Here is a 22,912-nt window from a genome sequence, read left to right as displayed (position 1 = left end):
TCTCGATTAAGGAAATCTACTAAAGAGATTGGAAGGTTCATGCATACACACACATGCATTCTTTTAAACAGATATTATTCTGCCTCCTTCTTCCAGTAACCCTTACCTATTCAGAGAGAGAGTGGAGGAGGGAGAGATCACTGTTGTTCATTGTTCTATATTAATCCTTTTCTCAAGAACACAGAGCCACACACGTGAACAATAGAGCCTTCTTCTACATCCCTTCAGATTCTCTCCTGTCTGAGGCAGGTTTGCCATCACTGCCCACATCCCAACACCATTGTCAAACTCTGCCACTACTTCAGTGACCCAATCTTATCACACACAGGCTAATGTCACAGTGATCTAGTGACCAAACCCCAACTGAAGAAGGAGCAGCTGAGATGAGCTGGGTCCATGGGAATTTAGACTTCTCTGTTTCAGTTCCCCAGACCTCTGTGAAAAGAATACTCCCTGTATCTGTTTACCTCGTGGCACAGAAGAATTTTGAAAATATTTCGTCTCTGGACACTTCCTTATTCACACTTTCTCCCATCCCACCAAACACTAGTCATCTTTCAAGTAGTATTTCAGGCTCTGTCATCTTGTAATGATTTCTCATGACCAGTCTGCTTCCATGAGACTTAAAGTATCTTGAGCTGTAATAAACATCACACTATGAATTTGTTTTCTTCCCTAATAATATTGAACTGGAATCATTTCCCCTGCAATTCCTCTTTGGCATATAAAACAATATGTCCTGGAGTCCAAAGGAGAATATGTTGTGAGCAGTATTTTGCATGTTTCTTCTAATGTTGTTCTAATGTTCTGACCCCCACACTTACATCATAGCATGTGTGTGACCTAATATATGGGCATGTACTCTCGAATATGCACAAAAATATGTCATAAAAAGGTTTTGAGAGATAATTAACCCTCATTAATTCTACTTAGATTTTCTGCAAACTGATGTATCACCCAGAAGAGTTATTGATTTCTGTTCTCCTTTCCTTTGGATATAGACAATGGGTAGTTTTTCCTCAAGTTTTTTTCATCTTGTATGCACTTGTCAAGCTGGTCTTAGCATCATGACAGATAGCCATTTGTCTGCCTTTGTTCTACCCAAGAAACGTTGTGCCCTCAGTCCTGTCCTGTCCAGCCGTATAGTCTTTCTGCTTTTCAAATCTGACCTTAGCAACACTAAAACAGCCTACTATCCTAGAATCTTGAGTCCTTAGATTCTTCAGAGAACCCCAGGCCTTGTGTCTACCACAAAACAAGACTTACAATGTAACATGGTGCCATTTGTTACCATGGTAACCAAAACTTTATAGATAATTTTGCTTTCATGCGTTTTTAGAGAAAGCTACACCAAGCTAAATGTACAGAGGAACCATCGATTGTGATACTAAACTGGGGGATTTAAATGTTATTATGTCCCACAAAGCAGGAAGATTAAAAGTGAGAGCAATTTTGCTTTCTTAGCTTCCAAGATAAAAGGGAGAGATAAATGACATCTTACAGGGAGAAAAGTGTCATATGTTTCTGTTGTCCTGTGTTTTATTTGCTCACCTCTTTCCGATGCTGCTGGGGACTAAGGGAGAACTATCATATCCAAAACACCTGAGTCTGGTGGCTTAAGATTAAAATGTGTGAGGTTTTTGTTGTTGTTGTTGTTGTTTTGTTTTGTTTTGTTTTGTTTTCAGGATAACCTCAGCTTTGAAGCCCTGTTTCCTCTTCCTTCACTTCTGGGTGCGGGGAAGGGAGTTGGGAATAACAGAGTGTTACTACAAGAGGCAGTGCCTCCAGGTGGCATGGGACAAGGCTACATGGAAATCTTTGTTCCACGTGAGGCTGAAACAATGTCTGGTTTCTTGATCTGTTTGAGGCATTTTGAAAATAACTAAGCCATAATTTGTAACAAAAACTGTCCATTATCAAGTATTGGTGAGGATTTGTCACATTTTCTTGGTTATTCATTTATTTATTTAATATGTGGGTATTTTATCTGAATGTATGCCCAGGTACCATGGGCATATATTGTTTGTGGAGCATCAAAGAGTGTCAGATCCCCTGGAACTCGAGTTACAGATAATTGTGAGCCACCATGTGGGTGCTGGAAACTGATCCTGGGCTCTCTGGAAGAACAGCAAGTGCTCTTAATCACTGAGCCATCTCAATAGCCCCTTGGTCTTTCTAATATAAAAGAATATGCACTTAAAGAAAGTCAGAATTCAATCATCATTCTTCCTGGGGCCTCTTTGCTGCCACTACTTGCCACAGACTATCAAGACTTTCCTGGGGTTTCTCTGAGCTCACTACTTTACCTACAAAAATCTGTCTTGCTCATCATGATGGTGTGTCCAGGAGCCATGTCCTAGGAGATGGAGATGTTATTTCTCCAGGAAAAAGTCATCCTTTGATGCTTCTCTTCTTCATCTGGCCACTAACTTGAGGGAGATGCATTTACATGTGTGTAATCTTACAACTCCTGCAAACTTTGCTTTCTGGTTCCCTTGTGAACTTCTCAAGGTCATAATTCAGGTCCGTCTGTAGACTTCAACAGAAATAATGCCATAAAGAATGAGCCAGGAGGAGAATTTCGAAGGTTCATCACATCATGAATTGCAAAGTGAATGCCAGCTGAGGTCAGGCAGGTGACTTTAATTACAAGACCAAGTATAGCAACCCATGCCAGCTCTCTAGACCACTATGGGTGTTGACTCTCACAGATAGCCAGACATCTGTCTGAATGTGAAAACGCCCCAGTCTACATTTCCCTTTTTAATTGTTCTTGTTCTGTTTTGCTTTTTTTTTTAGTTCAAAACTACAGAAAAGCCGGGCGGTGGTGGCGCACGCCTTTAATCCCAGCACTTGGGAGGCAGAGGCAGGCGGATTTCTGAGTTCGAGGCCAGCCTGGTCTACAGAGTTAGTTCCAGGACAGCCAGCCAGGGCTACACAGAGAAACCCTGTCTCGAAAAAAACCAAAAAAAAAAAAACCAAAAAAAAACCAAAAAAAAAAAAAAAAAAAACCTACAGAAAAGCTTAAACAATAATACTTGAAACCTCTCATCCTCATCATTTAAATTCATTCAGATTTTTAACATTTTGACACATCATATGTGCTTACATAAATTACTTCCTAAACCACTTGAGTATATAAACCCTGTAAAATGGAATAACTAGTTCTTAATTTTTTCAGTATACATCTCTTACAAAATGATTTTCAAACCTATAAAACATAACGGTTTTACATTATTGATGTAATTTCAATTGATGATGAAATTTCTTCATCTGAGTCCAAATTATTTTGTAATCCTTGTTATTTTTCCAAATCAAAATCTAATAGAGATTAAAACCTTGCTTTGATTATGTGTCGTCAGCATGAATGTCCCCTAATGCTTTAAATACGCACTTGAAATTCTTATACATGTATACAACGTATCCTGACATATCACCCCTCAGAGCACCCTCAGTTTTCCCAGGACCCTCCAGCACATCTCCTTCTCAATTCCGTGTGCTCCTTTTGTAATTATTAATTAGTTAATTAAGCCCACAGAGTACAATTAGTACTGCAAGTATGCACATGACTGTTGGGTCATGGGGAACCTGCCAGTGGCCACACTCCTCAAGAAAGATGATTCTCCCTCTCTCAGCAGCTTGTCAACTGGGACATGACAGTGTTTAATGGATCCAAGACATAACAATATTACCATGTGATGCCACAAGTACTCTAAAGGGCAAAGACGAGACTCAAGTGTGAGGGTGAATGTGACCTGAGCTTAAATACAGATGTGCAGGAGTCCAGGTGAAGACATGGGGAGGCAGGCATGGATGTGAGAGAAGGGGATGCCATGTGTGACTATAGATGTCTTCCAAATTAATAAAAGAAAAGGTCACTTGCCTTTGAGGGCTTAGAATATGAAATATTATAGCACTTACCTAGAATGAATAAGGCAACAGGCTCAATACCCAGAACTCGAGAAACAAAACAAAAAAGACTATTTTTATCCAAAGGTTGGAAAGCCAATGAAATGCTTTAAGCAAATGTGATTCATTTATCACTCGAAGATCATGATGACAGAAAAAAAAAAAAAATCCTATTTGATGAAGAGCAGTATTAGTGCCGCAGACAGGAAGTGAGATGCAGGGCTCAGTGGGGTAGGGAAGGGTGTAATTCCAAAGATGCTTGGAAGGCTGAGAGGTAGGGACAGGCTGACAGGAGGTAAGAATGTTAGTCAGAAAAAGAAGTCTAAAGCAGACTGCCAACTCAAGCCTATCTCATGTGTCTCATGTGAGCGGTGACCCTCTGGCTGGGCAGGTGGACATTTACCTGTATGTGTTCGGTGGATCAGAAAAGCAGGACTAAGAGTCTCAGGCGGGTACAAGGGAACATGAGGACCCGTAGAGAACAAGAGGCTGACGAGAAGCACTGTGAGCACTGGAGGAATCGGTGCAAATCAGACAGGGCTCTCCATGCGCTCCAGCTGATTAGGGGACTTGCTATCCAAATCAAAAGGGCGGAGTCAGAAGGAAGGGGAGGGAGCATTGTGTTTTTGTTGAAACTCATCTCTGTGTCCTCAACTGACCTTGAGGATTTCCTTTCCCCACTCAAAAAAAATCTGGCCAAGACATTCATCAAGAATCAAGAAACTATGACAGTTCTCCAATCTTTTATTTTAAACATTTAATCTTTCTTATTTTCTTTATATTTTCTATCAAATACTGTAGTCATAACCTTGTGTGCTTTTGTAAAAAAGAAAACATTTAGATAAAAGAAGCTAAACAGCTCTTGTGGGGGAACCATAATTAGATATTCCATGTATCTGCCTCCCATTCTTGTTCAAATTCATAGCCTCTTTTCTTTTCGCTGTTGCTACCTAGATATATTTTTAAATTCATAAGTATAACCTGCTCTGTGTATAATGTTAGTTATACGTATATTCTTCTGGGCTGACATTTGTTATTGCCTAACCAATCCATGTGCTTTTCCCTGGGAAAGAGTAGCTCTCCTGAATTCAGCATTCCTTAGTTGTTTTTACGTTTTAATGTTGGGTTGAGACCTCATGAGCTTTTCTTTGTCCATGTTGATTCTGTTGTTGTTGTTAATATTTGGATATGTTCAACTGTGTATAGTACCCATGGAAAACAGAAGAGGGCATCAAAATTCACAGCAATTGGAGGTACAGCAGATCGTGAACCAATGTATGAGGAATGAGGAAAACGAAACCCAGGTCCTCAGGAAAAACAACCAGAGTCCTTAAGCACTGAGAACTCTCTCTTCCTCTAGCCCTGTGGGTTTTTAAGTCTTATTCTCCAATGTAAATGTATTTCTAGGATCTTTAGACACTCAGAGGTGGAAACTCTAAGCTGGCCAGAGAGTTAAAAAAGCAAAAGAAGTGAGAATAATAATGTTGAGGTTAGAAGAAAGAACAAAATACAGCAGAGAAAAGCCACTGGCTTTTTTTGTTGTTGTTGTTTTTGGTTTGTTTGTTGTTTTTTTTTTCACACATTACATAGAAGCCAATCCTGCATGGTGTGGCTTGTGATATTTCTCTCTCTCTGCAGAAGTCTTGAGGTAAGAAAGAGGAAGTGGCCACAAAAGCCAAGAAAACCCAGAAGACTCCATGTCTGTTCTCCACTCTTACATAACCCATCCCCCATCTCCATCACCAGTGGGTCTGGGCACCATGCAGCCTAAGACACAGACAGTAAGCTCAGTGGAAGGATGTCTTCCTTTGATGGACTGTGATCTGGGCACACTTGATTCACAAACCTCTTGGCCATCCTCCAGGCATCATGAGCTTTCACAGAGACATCCATTCATTTGAACTTGATCGGCTCCATGTCAGTTTTGGTGATGGAAGAATGTGGCCCTGCTGCCAAATTCACTTCTTTGCTGAGCAAGTAGAAGGGAGCCCAGTGCTATCAAAGTACACTTAGATCCATGGCACGAAGGAAGCCATTAGGGCTGTGTTGAAGACAGACTCTTGGCCAAATGATTGTCATTCCCAAACATATCTGTTTGGGCTTTAAATGCCAGCAGAACTAATGCAGCCACCAGCACCAGATCTCCGCACTTGAAACAGGATTGCCTTGGCTTTCAGTTTCAGGTTGCTTACTATATTTTAAAGACCCAGAATATTAACTATTACTTTTTAATTGAGTGGGAGCATTATCAGTGCTAAAATGAAGTGATGATAGTAAGTTCTCTATTTAATGTGGAAAGAGAGAAGCCAGCATGTTGGCAGCAATGGATGTGAGCAGATATTTTCCTGGTCCAATGGAATGGGGTCCGACTTCTCAACCTGAGTAAGGGTGAGCTGAGGTAGAGGAATTTACCTAAGTCATGAAGAAGGAATTCTGATATCCCGCACATGCATTTGATCTTCCCAGTTCAGCGCCCCTTCTACGATGACTTGTCTTTCCTTGTGTTGTACCCTAAGGCAACATAAAATGGGGAAATAACAGATTATGCTTGATGTCCATACCTGCAAAGATAGAGACATTCATAGTTTTCTTAAAATCACTGCAGAGGGAGTGGGTGCCCATTCAATAAAATCCCAAGAAATGCTGAGTTTTACCTCTAATTGTGTAGCAGCTGAAAGATCTAAAGTTTGACTTGAAAAAAAAAAAAACTTTGAGTGATTTTATTTCTATTTAACTGTTCAGGTTTTCCTGTAATTTACCTAAGCTTTTACTGGGAAGTAAGCACAGGAATAATGAAAACATTATGTATCAGTTTCTTCTTAAAATTATTTTGTGTGCTGTGTGTGTGTGTGTGTGTGTGTGTGTGTGTGTGTGTGTGTGTGACAGAGAGAGAGAGAGAGAGAGCCCACATGTGACGTGTGGGGGAGAGAGCACACATGAACACATTCATTGTCACCTTTTATCTTATTTGCAACATGGTCTCTACCCTGTTCTGCATTGTATACACCACTATACAGCAGGACTACAAGCTTCCTATTTTGCAACATGGTTACAGATACGTGTTGCTACAGGGCTTTATCTGAGTTTCTAGGATTCAAAGTTAACTCCTCATGCTTGAGTGACAAGCGCTTTCCCCACTGAGGCCTTTCCCCAAACTATCAGTTTCTTTTAAGACATAATGCAAGCAATTCTTTCCGACTCTTCAGTTAACACTATCTCAAGAAGGATTCTAGGTAAAAAAAAAAAAAAATACAGTCTTTACTGTGTGTCTTCTTGCCTCTAGATCAGTGGTTCTCAACCTGTGAGTTGCAACCCCCACGCATCAGATATCCTGCATATCAGATGATTATATTACAATTCATAACAGTAACAAAATTACAGCTATGAAATTGCAATGAAAATAATTTTATGATCCCAAGTCACCATAGTCTGAGGACCTGTACTAAGGGGTTTCAGTATTAGGAAAGCTGAAAAAGCCACTGCTCCAGATGGAGAAGAAATGTTAGGGCAACATGTTATCCTGAAAGACTTACAGGGAAGACATTCTCCCTTTGCCATATCTACTACACAAACAACAACAACAACAAAAATCATTCGCAGACTGCTACATCTCAGAAGATGTCAAAACACCACACGGAAGGGATGCACTGTGAGGGTAAAGATCCTCAAAGGAACCCTGTGGGAGGATGGACTTCAGTCCCGTGAGTGCACTTTCAGTTTCCTTAGAAAACAAGGGATCCTGATTGACAGCTGGTGGGGAACTCAGAGGGAGGAGTTAAGGTTCACACTAACTTCTTTTGTTTGTCCATCTTACAGCCCTTATCAAAATATAAGACTTTCTCGTTTTGAGAGCTGTCAGAAATAGGTCACTGGCAAGTGGGCTGGAGTTCAGCTATGAAGGGCAGGTCTTCCTGGGAGGGCAGTGGGCTGCCCTAGCATGACTCCTACAAGGTCAACTTACCTTGTTCACTTTGCTGGGCTCGGGATAGTACTTGACTTCCAAAGGTGGTCTTTAATGTTGTAAAGGAAGGAAGAAGTCAAGTGAAGTTTGCTAAAATCCCAGTTGTAGTTTCTTAACATGAATTGTCACCTAGTACCTCGTTTTTCCCAGAGTTTGATGAAGAGTCTCACAAGAACATCAGAAGTGAGTCCATGGGGCTCTCCAGCACATATACCACCCACATGTGCCTCACTTCATCTCTAGACCACAAGCAGACTTAGGCCCCAAGTATTGCACACACTGGGTGAGGGGACTTTCCCAATCAAGAGCAAAGAAACTTGGCCTCCACTACAAGGTGACAGCTCCATGTAGCCAGACAGATCTTGGAACCAAAGTCTGCAAAACTTATTTCCCTCCTATGTAATGGTGGCTGGTAGAATTCTGGCTTTGCTCTTTTGCATATCACATGCTTGGTGGGAATGAGAGCAGAAGTATATGGGCTGAATAGGCACATTTTAGTTCCTGTCTTTTCCCCCTTCTTGCTCAATATCCTAAGGCTATAATTGAACTGTTTTTGTGTATGTCAGCCTGGCACAGGGAGAAAGGGGCAGCTCATTCAACCATTCCCCTACACATAGCCAAGGCAGGCATCAGAATACACCACTATTCTTGGAGTTTGCATGCAGGACAGATACAGCAGCTAAACTAAGGGGATCTAAGGCACGGGCCTTAGGAAGACGCACTAAACGAGCCTCTCCATCTTTCTACCTTCCTCTGCAGCGACCAGGTAACAACTATGCCCAGGTCTCTTCTTTCACATCTGTGTTCAGATTTTTATAGCAGGTAATAATGCTACCTCCAAATCCTGGCAGGACAGACTCTGCTGCTGAGTAAGTGAACGAAAGGCACATGCTCTGTTGGTGAGCAGCAGAGGAGACAGACATCAGATGCTAAATCTCAGCCTCACCTTAGTCAACGCAGCTAGGAACATGTCTATCACTTGCGTTTGCAGGCCTCTTGTGCCTTGCCACCTCTGGTCTTGCACGTGACTCTGGTCCAGAGGAACAACCTCACTGCCTGAAGAGGTGGGCACCAATGACTTGCTTCATTCTGGCTCTTAACAGATGTGGGTTTGCCCTGGTGATGGGGGTTGGGGGAAGCTACATTCAGTTTCCTTCAAACTTTAAGATAATGACGGGGCATGTGGCTTCTGTGAGATTCCCACAGTGGCAAAGGAAAGAGGCCACACCCAACGGCCCTCATTCTCCAGGAGGCCCTGGCAAACTGGATAGATGATGATGCACAGCTACAAGTCAGCCAAGGAAGACTTTTGAGACTGATCAGTAACTACGGATTTAAGTTGCAAACCTTGGTCCTCTTGTATGCACCGCTGTGGGCCGCTTTGGAAGGGTGTAAGACTGTTTTTCCCTCTTTCGTTTACTATATTTATACTGAAGCCATTAAAAGAGAATGGACTTTGAACTCTACCTCCTATCTACTGTGTAACTCTGAAAGAGTCATATAATGTCTCTAAACTTCCTTCTTTATGAATGGGTATAAGACCAGTACTGGCCTCAAACATTTGCTGTGGGGATAAAGATGTATATTAAGCGCTAATGCATAACACTAGGTTATTCGTACTTGCTACGTGAAACATGTTGGCGCCGGGTACAGACTAATTCATATAGAGAAACAAAAGAGTGTGCAGTCCCATAAGCCAAGTCATAACTAGATATAGCCTTTCTCTTCCTGCTAGGAGGGGAACTTACTGAGCAGATATACATGTACCAACACATACATATGTAAGATCAGACAGAGACTTCAGTGAGTCCAATGCCCCAAGAAACTAGCAATAAATAACAAGAGATGAAGAGGAGAGTGATGAAGTTGTGCTTTCTAACACCATCGCGTCGTTAGAACTTTCTGCTCAAGGCAATATCTAATAGCAAGGGTTTGTAGCAAGTTCTGAAACACCGAAAAGAGCCGGTCTCATATTTCAAAACAGGGAAGAAAGGTTTGGAAAGACTTCATTTCCACGGATTTATTTCTGCCTCCCTGTCATTTACATCTCTACAACATTCACTGGAGTCTTATTCCCTCCCGTTTCTTCCCTTCAGAGTAATATCTGGGGGGAAAGTAAGCGCTGCCTCACAGAGTGGCTATACTGACATCTAGTGGCTCAAAGACTAAGTTCACATGGTGGCTGGGAAGTTCTCAGCAGCTTGGATGCAGTTTGCAGCATCAACGCGGGGGAGTTCTAGGATGTGCCAGAGCTATGAATTTGTTTGAAGTCATGCTGAGGGATGCCGTTGAGGAACTGTTATAAGAACAAGAACATAGGTAAACTGTGTTTTATTAGAAGTCTTGGGCTCTCTGAGCTCCTGATTGTAGCTTCAACATGAAGATGGAAGTTTGGTTTATATTCAACCATGTCCCCTATGTGAGTCATGAGTAAATGAGTGAAATGTCTGTGCTTTGGTTTCTTTATCTGTAAAATGGGCATTGAGCTAAGCATTTATTAAGTAACACCCCAAAATCTCCTGGGCCAGCATAAGTTATCTGTTATCCAAAGCAGATGTCAATACAGCTACCAATATCACAGTAAGAAGTGCAGTGTACAAGCAAGATAAAGACCCAGAGTAGGGTCCAATGGGTTATCTGGACAGACCCCTTACTCTGGTTCTTTCCTGTAAAAAATGTGGGGCATTGAACTGCCCAATGTTTAAGGCTCTGTGTCTTTCTCGGACACTGTGACTCTATGCTAGGGTCACCAATTAAACTGATTTTGCCATAAAGCCCAGTTTGACATATTTTCCTGTTAATCTTAGGGCTTAGGGCTGAGCCTATATTTAACTACTGCTGGAATTGGGGTTGGAATTGCCCCTGCATTAACCACTAGAACAAATCAAGTATGCATCCAGACAGAAGTGAGAAGGCAACAGGAAGTTGCAGAAGCCAAAAGATATTTTCCCTTTAGAAAGTAGTCTGGGGATTCTCTGGTAATGTGGAAAACCCCAGACTCACCGTGTTTGTGTAGCCTGCTAACCACCTTAGGTCCACAAACAGAAACCCAGGGCAGTTACGAGGCTATATATCACTTCAGCGTATTATACTTTGTCAACTTGATGGGATTCAGAATCACCATGGAAACATGTCTATGAGGGGTTGTCTGATTAGGTCAATTAACCTAAATTCAAATGGGATTATTCTATGGGCCAGGTTCTCACATCACTAAAAAGGATGAGGGGGAGGGACTGAGCCGAGCACAGCGTTCATCATTCCTTACTTCCTGACTGTAGATGCAATATGACCAGATGGGCTGCATCTTCAACAACCGTAAGCCAAGATAAAACATTCCTTCTTCCAATAAGTTGCTTTTGTTCTTCAGGAATTTTGTTGCAGCAACAATACAGTTAGCTGGCTCACTCAGATAATCACCTGCTGGGCCATGCATCCTGGGAACAGGTCAGAAAAACATAGGACCTTGCTTGGGCAGAGTAAATAGCACCAAGGCTTCTCCATTCTAATCACCCAACGCCGTTGGAGGCTACCCTGGGCTGGAGGTGGGGAGAGCCACATATGGTTACCCTGTGATCTAATTATATGAAGAACCCTTTCCACTTTTCTCACTAAACCTCTTCCATGTAAGCACTCAGATTCTAAATCCAGCACAAGGTGTTTCAGATGAGAGGGTACATGTTTCAGTTTCTAGTGATTTCTGTTACAAAGTACCACTAACTGTGGTTAGTAACAACAGAAGGAAGTCTTAAATCAGGGCTTGGGATCTAGCCCTTCTCCAATGGCTTCCTCAAGAGGCTTTTTAGAAAAAGTGTTCTTTCTCACCTTATCCCACCATACCATTGAGGTCCTCTTGCTCAAGTGCCTTCTAAAAGCAGTTGGTTTGCGCAGCCCCCTGTAGCTCATTTTGTTAAAGAATTATTTATTTAGTTTATGTATGTGAGTACACTGTAGCTGTCTTCAGACACACCAGAAGAGGGCATCAGATCTCATCACAGATGGTTGTGAGCCACCATGTGGTTGCTGGGAATTGAACTCGGGACCTCTGGAAGAGCAGTCAGTGCACGGATATGTCAAATGATTGAGTCATTGAAAGCTGACACTAAATACTGCATGTGTATCCTTCATGGTTCAGAGGGGGAAGGGAAGGGGAGGGGAGGGAAGGGGAGGGGAGGGGAGGGGAGGGGAGGGGAGGGGAGGGGAGGGGAGGGGAGGGGAGGGGAGGGGAAGGGAAGGGAAGGGAAGGGAAGGGAAGGGAAGGGAAGGGAAGGGAAGGGAAGGGAAGGGAAGGGAAGGGATGAGGTGGAGGCTGGAAGGAAGGTAGGAGATGAATCAGAGGTACCTGTACCGTCACACTCTGGAGAGTAATAGTTCAAAAGACTGTCTGCTTCTGTTCTGGAACCTTCCATGTCCTTCACTTAATATCTGTTTTTTACTTTTCTTAGAACTCCGAACCCCTCATTGCATAGCAGCTGCCACCTGTCTCAGTTTGTCGCCATCTGGGCAGATCTCTTGTCTCAGATCTTTTCACACACTGGGAAGAAAGCCTCTAGAAAACTCCCATAGATGCCTCCATCCTTTAGGTCCCCATATTCGTTGAATATTTAGGGTTTTTTTTTTTTTTTCGGGTGATAAAAGGACTCTGCCTGGGAACATGTGTCAGTGTTCCGTGGGTGTTGGGAGTAATACAGAAGCTGAGGAGGTGGGAGGGGCAAAGCATCTTTTCTCCATATTAAGGAGTTTCACAGTTAACAGGATTTTTATATGTATTTGGCGCGATTAATTTTCTTCTGTTGTTTTGAGAGAGCAACTGAAAGCTAAGACAACTGGAGGGACCAGAAAAAAAAAAAATGAAAGAACTTGTCCTGCATTAGACAACAAACAGTAATCTCCCAAAAGCCAAGTCAACAACAAACAACACATGCGTAAAAACTTTACAGTTATCTATAAGCTAAAAAGTTGAAAATGTAAATTCTTCAAAGATAATCTTTAATTTCTTACACTTTGATAATGTAAGCTAAAGGAGCTTTAAAGATCCTAAGCAGTTCAAGTAGGGGGCTGGAGAGATGGCACAGTGGTTAAGAGCATTGACTGCCCTTCCAAAGGTCCTGAGTTCAATTCCCAACATCCACATGGTAGCTCACAACCATCTGTAATGCGATCTGATGCGCTCTTCTGGTGTGTCTGAAGACAGTGACCATGTTCTTACTCACATACATTAAATAAATAAATAAATAAATAAATAAATAAATAAATCTTTATATAAAAAAAATCCTAACCAGATGTAACCTAAATCTACTGTAATATATATCATCCTTTTGTTTACACACACAATTAGAAAAGCAAAAGAAGCAATTTTAAGCTTGTTCATCATTCTATAGAATCTATAGAATCTATACCATCATCCCCTGTGTGCTTTGCATCCTATTTCTATTCACATTAGGATGTCAAAATCTAATCATATGAAAGATGTCAGACACACGTGGAAAGTTGTGTTTAATTACTCCACTTTTTTTTTATGCACAAGCCTTTGGGAGTCATGACAAACTAAAGATGGTGCGCAGAAGTATTTGATAGAGTAGCAATATTCGTGGTCTGCCAGTTCTAATTTGGAGAGTTATAGAGATTTCCAAGCTCCTAGCCTTTGAGGAAGGACACAAAAAATCCTACTGACCAATACACCATGAGAATGCAAGGTATTCGGAAGCCGCGTAGTTACTAAATGTTCTTGCTTCCTCTCCCTCCATTTACATGGTAGAAACAAGGAAAGGGTTCTGGATAACAGACTGCATCGAGGGGCAATAGAGCCAATGCTATGATGTAATACCCACAGGAATTCCCTGCCTATGTATGCAAGCTAACCTGCCACAGGAAAGTAGACAAGCACACACGGCCTTGAGAGAGCTCACAGCTGCCAGGTGTGTTACTCAGGGGGCATTTTACCTCAGAGTGTAAGCCATAGGGGATTAGGGCATTGCTGCCTGGTGGGATATCACAAAAGCATCTACAACTTTATATGTCAAAATTGTTGTCATTATTAAGGCTGTCACTGAGGCTTCTGCCAAGAGATCCTCCAGCCCACACCCCCCCTGCCCTCTGAGGCAGTAGGCTCCTGCCCTTCCTCAAGAACTTAAGTTTGTGGTGAGAGACAAGTTCCCACATCCTGTTGAGAAGGGGCCCCATAAGGGACTCAGAAGTCACTCCAGTCTCAGAAGCTCAGCTGAGTGGAACCCACTATAGCCCTTTTGCAATGGAATCGAGATCTCAGAGTGCATTCATGGCTGAGGTCAACCAAAGTGGTGAGGAAATCATTTCCCAACTACTCTGTGATCAGTCACAGAAAAATTCAAGTAAATTCAGCCCATCCGATGGTGTGTTTAATATATATTGTGGGAGAAAGTTCCAGGCCTGAGGTTGGAATGTTTACAGAAGGAGGCATGTTCCTAAAGAGAGAAAGGAAAATACACCTCAGTAAGTACACAGTGTACACACTAAATATGCAAATTATAATTAACTAAATGTTTGTGCAGTGCCTTTGTAGGGAAAATAAAACTCATTGCAAGTCTTTTGTTCTTTAGTTAGATTTGCCGTCTTTGTATTTGATTAGGATTCTATCGCAAGCATTATATTTTAATCTTCCATTAACCCTAACTTTAGACTTTATTATGTAATTTCTAATAATAAGATTTGAGAATATTTATTCTCAGATAAAAAAAAAAACTCCTTCCAAGCCTATCAGGTAAAACAGATGAAATACTTTCAAGAAGAGATAGCATTCTACTTTGTGCATGTGTGTATGAGCACACATGTGTGTGAGCATAAATGCACTTGTGTGCATATATGTGCACACACGTTAGGTATGGGGCACCTATGCACACATGTTGAGAAGGGAGAAGGGCTTGGTTGTGTAAAGTGTATCTATCATTGTCTTTCTTCTATGAAGCAAACCACTATGGCTGAAAGCTATTTCTCTGTGTTAAGTTTGACCTTGAATCCATTACATTTTCATGAGTTGTTGTCTACTTCAAGACGGAAGACTGTCCCAGGTTGAATAAGGCTTTCTGTTTTCTCTGTGCTCTGCCATGTCTTTTGGCCAGAGTAGATCATTTGATGATCTCATCATTGCCAGCATAGAAGCTGGGCCTCCTCTCCTTGTTCGATCCCACCACTTCCTGCCTCTTATTCTTATGCGTGATCAGTTAAGCCTCGGAAAGGACTGAGGCTGGCTTCCTACAGTGTTTATTCTTTACGGCTTGCAGCCTTATGGTATCCTGTGATACCATATCCTGTGTCAGTGTACCTGCAGTCCTAATATGGGCAATCATGACAGTAGTAAAAACGAGTGGTGCTCAAGGAAAATAATCAGAGATTCAAAACAAGAAAGTCAGTACAGCAATTAAACAGAGACCCACCAAGAAGCTAAAAGTTTATCAACAAACTTCTTAAAAGGTTGCATAAACGATTGCTATTGATTTACATTTCCTGGGGAATAAGCGTATCATAGACCATCACATGAAGACATTTTCTTTTCTTTTGTGCATTTTGCTCAGGAAAAAAAAAATAATAACACCCACCGAAATTATTCCTCCTCCCTTTGCTTTAATTGCAAGAACATCGAACGCACCTTACCAAGGTCAAAACTGAGCTTCCAGGTTAGTTTAGATTTTCATTAGCTACCCATCGTTCACGGATCTTTCATTTCTTCTGTACTTTAAAATATCGACAAGCATTGGTAGTAGAGCACTTAGCTCACCCTCCCAATTGTTCTGATTCAATACCTAAGCCTGAAAAGAAATGTGACTAAAAACGACAGGCAATTTCAAAATCCATCTCAGGTAATGGCCTTTTATCCACCTTTGTTCAAATATTTATCAATAATATGATACAGAAAAGGGTAAGAACTCAGTTCAGAAGATACGTACTTAGCAACATGTAAATGCCAGAGAGCACATTTTATTTAAAAAAAAAAAAAAAAAAAAGTACAGTACACTACTATAGAAAGAGCTGTATCCTCAACTCATGAGTCAAAATAAATTCTTCGCCCTCAAGTCACCCTTTGTCAAGTATTTGGTCACAGTAAAATGAAGGCATGTATCAACTAAAAATAACAACAACAACAATCCCTTCACATGACTTACGAAGAGAAATTCAGGTAACTTGGTATGAAATGTTGATTTACCTAAAACATAAGACTCTGAGATCTTCCAGGCAATGAAATGCCTCTTAGAATAAATAGCCTGGGGATGTGGCTCAGTGGGAGAGCCTTGACTCAAAGCTCTGGGACGGATCCTCAGCACTTGTCAGGAGAGGAGAGAGCTCGGCTAACCTTTACATGGCTAAAAGTTTAAATGCCAAGAGAAGTGGTACAGTCTTGTAATTCCAGCAATCAGTTAATCAGAGCTAACATGGATAATATTTAACGACCCGAGTTTTACGGGAATCATGCAACCCACATGGTTGCTGGAAGAAAGCAAAGTTCAGGAGCATGGGCTTCTGGTTTGTTTGGGTTTTGGTTTGGTTTGATTTTGTGCATTTGAGGGACAGGTCTCGTTTTTCTGTTTGTTTTTGTTTTTGTTTTTGTTTTTGTTTTTGTTTTTCGAGACAGGGTTTCTCTGTATAGCCTTTTCTGTCCTGGAACTCACTCTGTAGACCAGGCTGGCCTTGAACTCAGAAATCTGCCTGCCTCTGCCTCTCAAGTGCTGGGATTAAAGGTGTGTGCCACCACTGCCTGGCCCAGGTCTCAGTTTTTAAGTGAAAACAGAAGGTGGAAAGGTAGATGTGTGTACAAGATATTTGTGTGTGTGTGTGTGTGTGTGTGTGTGTGTGTGTGTGTGTGTGTGCGCACATGTGTATGTATCTGTGTGTATGCATGTGTCTGTGTGTGTGTGCATGTGTCTGTGTGTATACATGTGTCTATGTGTGTGTGTGTGTGTGTGTGTGTGTGTATTCCTCACAAAGGAACATCCTTTCTTCCCAATGAAAACTCTCAAGAGTAATGGCAAATCAGACTTTAACATCATTGTCTAAGTGTAATTTGCAAATGTGTTTGTTCACAGAGACATTAATGCGGATAGTTTCAATGTTTGAGCTGTCTGGAAAAGTCAATGGTATATTATGAATGAATTGGAAATAACTATGATGGCAGAAAACCACTGCATCCATGTGGCATTCGATTCTTGATCCTTTTGTTTGACACTGTTTGTTTGAAGTGGAGAACCAAAGCCAAGGCCTTGTGCTTGCTAAGCAAGTGATTTAGCTAAATACCTAACTACCTGTGTTGACCCATTTAATCTTTATCAAAACAAAACAAAAGAAGCCAGTGAGAAATGGAATTTTATTTCTGATTTCAGAGATGAAGGAAGCATACTGGGAAAAGTCAATAACTTGCTAGATGCCATGATACACAGCAAAACCAAGGCTTGGGCCTCAGTCAATAGCTCCAAGGCCTGTGCCTTTAGCTCAGACACTTGCAGACTCTCCTGGGTCTGGATTAGCAGCCAAGACTAAAGTTTCCATCCTCCACAACTTCTATATTTTTGGAACTAATATTAGGCATAGTGCTTGACCACGGCCAGGGACATTTCAAGGGTTTTCCCCTGGGATGTGCTAGACTTGAAACTGCTGCAGGATGGCATGACTCTTTTTCCCAGCAGTGCAATGGAGAGGAAGAACAGACGATCACTAAGGCTTCTTCTTTACATAAAAACAAGAAACCCTCGGATGTGCCAAAGTCCTCAACTGCTTTATACATGAGCCTGTCTAAGAGCAGCATCTAGACATCGTTCACAGTGAGAAGATAAGAAAGCTCATTAATATCCCCTGCTCCTGGCTCCCAAGCCTATGTTTTTAATCACTTTGCTATTCCACCTTGTTTTATAAACCTAAAAGGAGCTATACATAAAGAACATAAAGAATACCACTATAGGAGAAGGGCGATTGAAATTCTTTCTTTCTCAGAAACAAACTTCCTTCTAACCAGAGAGAAAACTTTGGTGTGTGTGTGTGTCTGTGTGTGTGTCTGTGTGTGTGTTTGTGTGTGTGTATGTGTGTTTGTGTGTGTGTCTGTGTTTGTATGTGTGTGTGTTTGTGTTTTGTGTGTGTGTTTGTGTGTGTATATGTGTGTGTTTGTGTTTTGTGTGTGTGTTTGTATGTGTGTGTGTTTGTGTTTTGTGTGTGTGTTTGTGTGTGTATATGTGTGTGTTTGTGTTTTGTGTGTGTGTGTGTCTGTGTGTGTTTGTGTGTATGTGTGTGTGGTGTTTGTGTGTGTATGTGTGTGTTTGTGTGTTTGTGTGTGTGTATGTGTGTGTATGTGTGTGTTTGTGTGTGTATGTGTGTGTATGTGTGTGTTTGTGTGTGTGTTTGTGTGTATTGTGTGTTTGTGTGTGTATGTGTGTGTGTGTTTGTGTTTGTGTGTGTTTGTGTGTGTGTGTTTGTGTATATGTGTGTGTTTGTGTTTTGTGTGTGTGTGTCTGTGTGTGTTTGTGTGTATGTGTGTGTGTTTGTGTGTGTATGTGTGTGTTTGTGTGTATGTGTGTGTTTATGTGTGTGTTTGTGTGTATGTGTGTTTGTGTGTGTATTTGTGTGTGTGTTTGTGTGTGTGTGTGTGTGTGTGTGTGTGTGTGTGTGTGTGTGTGTTTACCCAGGAGCTTGCCCATGCTGAGCTCCGGCTCCATCACTGAGCCACATCTTCTGTCTGGCACTTCATCTTTCTCATCTTTCTCATCAAGCTTTAGAGCCCTGTACTGATGTACCTGGAGGGTTCCTGGGTTGTTGTTGTTGTTGTTGTTGTTGTTGTTGTTGTTGTTGTTGTTGCAGGATCTCATGTAGCCCAGGCTTGTCTCAAACTTGGTGTGTAGCCAAGGATGACCTTAACCTTCATAAACTTCTGATCTTCATGTCTCTACCTTCTAAATGCTGGCATTTCAGAGTATGCCGCCAACCTGATTGAATGCTAAGCATATGAGAGAGGGCTTAGTGTATGCTAGATGCTAGTCAGGTTCTTCTCTCTCTCTCTCTCTCTCTCTCTCTCTCTCTCTCTCTCTCTCTCTCTCAGCTGAGCCTCATCCCCACCTCAAACTCTTTGTTTTTGAAAGAAAGGACAAATATACCATTAATTCTCCCAGGTTAAGCTGGACTATATTAACAACAACAAAAGAGGCAAATACCTGCTATCTTTACTGCATAATTTCCTAATTCTTAGGAGGAAGGCAGGTGAGGCAGGACCTCTCAGAGGACTGAAAAAGTCATTATGGAAGAGACAAGATGGAGAGAAAGATCTGGAAATGAGGCTTCCCAGGCAGACCCTGCTGCTGGTCTGTTGCTCCACCTGTGCTGACCTCTGACCTCCTGGCCGGTTAGTCTGCATACAGCCACACAGCAGCACTCTGTATTTATAAATAATAAGGAAACCTCATTTTGTTATTTTTAGAAAGGCTTGGATGTTCTGTAACACCTCCCTGACAGCAAACACACTTTAAATGCAACAGGAACAGGAAAGTCCTCGCCAGCCACACTGATGGCTAAGCAGTGCTTTGCTGGGTAAAAAGCATATAGCCTGAGTTTACAGAGCCTACTTTCGTTTTGAAGTCCAGTTTCCATATGAGTCTCAGTTGTTTTAAAAAAAAAAAAAGTAGGAGAATCCATTTGGTAGCCACCTCCATATGTTTTTCAGTGAAGCAAAAATGTAGAAAAATAAAGAGTCAGAGTAAATCCAACAAGATAGTGAGGCAGACAGGGAAAGAACAGAGAAATGTTTTCAAGATAAATGATCATGATCGAGTCCCGACAGACCAATAACAGAAGTTTAAGCACAGCCGTAGCCCTTCCTTTGCAAGAAACTCTCACAACTTATTTTGCCATAGAGGAACTTAAATGTTACAATAGCTGGTCAACCAATCAGCGGCACCCCAGCAACCCAGACTCTTGCCTCAGATCAGGAAGCCCTTGAAGGTATACTATTTTAAATTGCAAGTGAGATTTCTGACTCTCAGCTGGTTTTTGTTCCCTGTCCTTGTAGGATAGAAAAACAGATGTAAAGTCCCTCATGGCGAAGTTCAACACAGGGAGTAACCCGACAGAGGAGGTCTCCACCGGCAGCAGGCCCTTCAAAGTTGCAGGACAAAACTCGCCTTCTGGAATACAATCAAGAAAGAATTTATTTGACAACCAAGGAAATGCCAGCCCACCCGCAGGACCCAGCAACATGCCTAAATTCGGGACCACAAAACCACCCTTGGCAGCGAAACCTACCTATGAGGACAAGCCTGAGAAGGAGCCTAAACCCCCATTTTTAAAACCTACTGGAGTGAGCCCCAGATTTGGAACACAGCCAAACTCGGTTTCTAGAGACCCTGAGGTCAAAGTGGGGTTTCTGAAACCTGTAAGCCCAAAGCCCACCAGCTTGACCAAAGAAGATTCCAAACCTGTGGTTTTACGGCCTCCTGGGACTAAGCTTCACAATTTGAACCAAGAGTCTGACATAAGGACGCCAGGACCGAAGCCAGGACCTGCTCCCCCAGTCCCAGAAAACGATCTGAAGCCAGGGTTCTCAAAGGTGGCTGGAGCTAAGAGCAAGTTCATGTCAGCAGCACAAGATGCTGACTCCAAACCTCGATTTCCCAGACACACCTTTGGCCAAAAGCCATCCCTAAGTACAGAAGACTCCCAGGAAGAGGAGAATACCTCTAAGAATGTGTCTGTCCAGAAAGCATCCCCAGTGCAGCTAGGAGCCAAGTCCAAGGGCGGCCCTTTCAAACCAGCTAAGGAAGACCCAGAGGATAAAGACCAGGGAACACCAAGTTCGCCCTTTGCTGGAGTGGTTCTGAAACCTGCTGCGAGCAGAGGGAGCCCAGGGCTCTCCAAAAACTCTGAAGAAAAAAAAGAAGATAGGAAAACAGATATTACAAAGAACATCTTTCTGAACAAACTGAATCAGGAAGAGTCAGCCAGATTCCCTAAAGCTCCTTCCAAGTTGACAGCGGGGACACCGTGGGGCCAAAGTCAGGAGAAGGAAGGAGACAAGAATTCAGCAACCCCGAAGCAGAAGCCCCTGCCTCCCCTGTCCGTCTTGGGCCCGCCTCCACCCAAGCCCAGCAGACCACCCAACGTTGACCTGACCAGATTCCGAAAAGCTGACTCTGCAAACAGTGAGTTGTTTCTCGTTGCTGGTAACTGTGGTTTGCTCACAGCACTGAGTGTTTCAGCTTCTGGGGGAAACTTTAGAGCAAGGAATGATTGCATAACTGGTACTCATGTGGGTATAGGGTCAGTTTTCATTTGGCATTTTTTTTTCCCTTTGTGTAGGAGGTCTGAGAAAGTAGAAAATCCAAGTTCTGGTTGAGCATTCTGTGAGAAAGTACCTTGGGGGGTGGGGGGAAATACTGACTCTTTAGGGGGACAATAGGAAAGACATATACCCATTTAACTGATAGTTGGTTTTGCTTAAGGATAACCATTGCGTTTACTCCCTTGGTTGTATTTCATTTCCGTTGCTTGAGAAAGATATTCTGCCCATCGACAGTCAGAGAGAAGTGAGCAGACTAAGTCAGTGTTCTAGAAAGAATCAAATAGCCGAAGGCTGTATGCATTGTCTAGAGGCATGTTTGATTGTCACAATGCATGAGGCTAGTGACATTTTGTAGATAGAGCCACTTCCTATAATACAATAGCAAGCCCCCTATCCTTCACAGAATTATTCAGGCCAAAATGCCAATGTTGTAAAGTCAGAAACTCTCTTCTGAATCATTTCAAATATCCACAGTCCAAGATTCATATAGGAGAGTAGCGGGGATTTTAGGAAACTGTACTTTGTATTTTGGCCGTTTTTTTTTTTTTTTTTTTTTTTTTTTTTTTTTACTTTCCCAAAACAAAAATATCTACACTATTCCAGTTTATAAAAGAATACACAGCTAGAAAACGAAGGCAGGCAAAGTGTGCCTTGTTGCCCTTCTAGAAAACTAGCCCGGTTTTCTTCCCAAGATGTCACTGCAATGTTACAGCATATGGTAGAATTTGACAATGAATGTCTTGGTAAAGACGTGACACCCTGTGTCACGATGGGCAAAGCTCTCCCGTGCCTGTGGTGATTAATATCCTAGCAAATGGTGCACAACTGCTGTCCATTTTAAGATGGAAAAAGAATGATACTTAAGAGTGACTGTATCACTGTAAGTCAGATACATCTTCAAATAAAACTGTCATCTTAAAGCAGTGGTTCTCAACCTTCCTAATGCTGCAACCTTTGAAATCAGTTCCTCATGGTTTGGTGATTTCCCCCCCACCCCCCACCCCACACACACACCTTAAAACTATTTTCATTGCTACTTCATAACTGTACTTTTATTACATTTAGAAATTGTAGTGTAAATATCTGTGTTTTCTGGGGGTCTTTAGTGAGCCCTGTGAAAGGTAGATCCACAGGTTGAGAGTCACTGGTCTGAATCTATGTATGATGGTGCAGGCCTGTGAGTCAGGACCTGAGAGGCAGAGGCAGGAAGATCAGAAGGTCAAAGTCTTGGAACGAGCTTAGAGAGTTTGAAGCCAACCTGGACTACATGAGACTCTACCTTAAAAAAACAAACAAACAAAAATTAGTCTGATTTAAGCAGGTTTAGGTATAACCATTGTCTCTGAAAGATCTTCCCACAGGCTCTATCTGCCTAGTAGAAAGGTGAGCAGAAAGGAAGGTACAGTCTAGGCAGCACAGGGCATCATCACTCTTAGACTGTGCTACCTGCTCCTGACTGAGGCCAAGAGAAGCCATACAGTTTAAGTAGAGGAGAATCACAGAGCCAGACTCCCCCGGCTGTTCCTGCCAAGACTGGTCTCTTCAAAGGCAATTTGTTTACAGAAAGTATTTCTCCTCTTGAGTTACTAAAATGCATCCAGTTTGATGTGTTTCTCCAATTCAGAATGGCAGCTTGCAGGGAAGTGCTAGACGTTTTCTATGGCCACCAAGGTTTTCTGAGTTCACAGCTTTCCCTTCAGCTCTGACAAATGATAAACATGCCTGACTAGATATGAAATTTCCCACTGAAGGACTTTGAG

The 22,912-nt window shown here is 42.1% G+C and overlaps 1 protein-coding gene across 6 annotated transcripts in view; it reads left to right on the top strand.

Annotated features, from left to right (window-relative positions):
- Fyb1 (FYN binding protein 1) overlaps positions 1-22,912 on the top strand; it is a 136,658-nt gene that overhangs the window by 34,066 nt on the left and 79,680 nt on the right. For 4 of the 6 annotated variants that reach the window (XR_013105028.1, XM_076916152.1, XM_076916153.1 and 1 more), the window contains exon 2: positions 19,884-21,012. Coding sequence is in view for 5 of the 6 variants with exons in the window: in XM_076916153.1 (XP_076772268.1) it covers positions 19,884-21,012 (1,129 nt within the window). In the remaining variant the exon portion in view is untranslated. Of the gene's footprint in view, positions 1-8,477; positions 8,637-14,118; positions 14,339-19,883; positions 21,013-22,912 lie in introns of those variants that run through there. The other 2 variants (XM_034523583.2, XM_076916151.1) reach the window with 2 other exon arrangements.

Source organism: Arvicanthis niloticus, chromosome 19 (genome assembly GCF_011762505.2).
Source record: "Arvicanthis niloticus isolate mArvNil1 chromosome 19, mArvNil1.pat.X, whole genome shotgun sequence".
Lineage (NCBI taxonomy): Eukaryota > Metazoa > Chordata > Mammalia > Rodentia > Muridae > Arvicanthis > Arvicanthis niloticus.
This window is presented reverse-complemented; position numbering and strand designations above follow the sequence as displayed.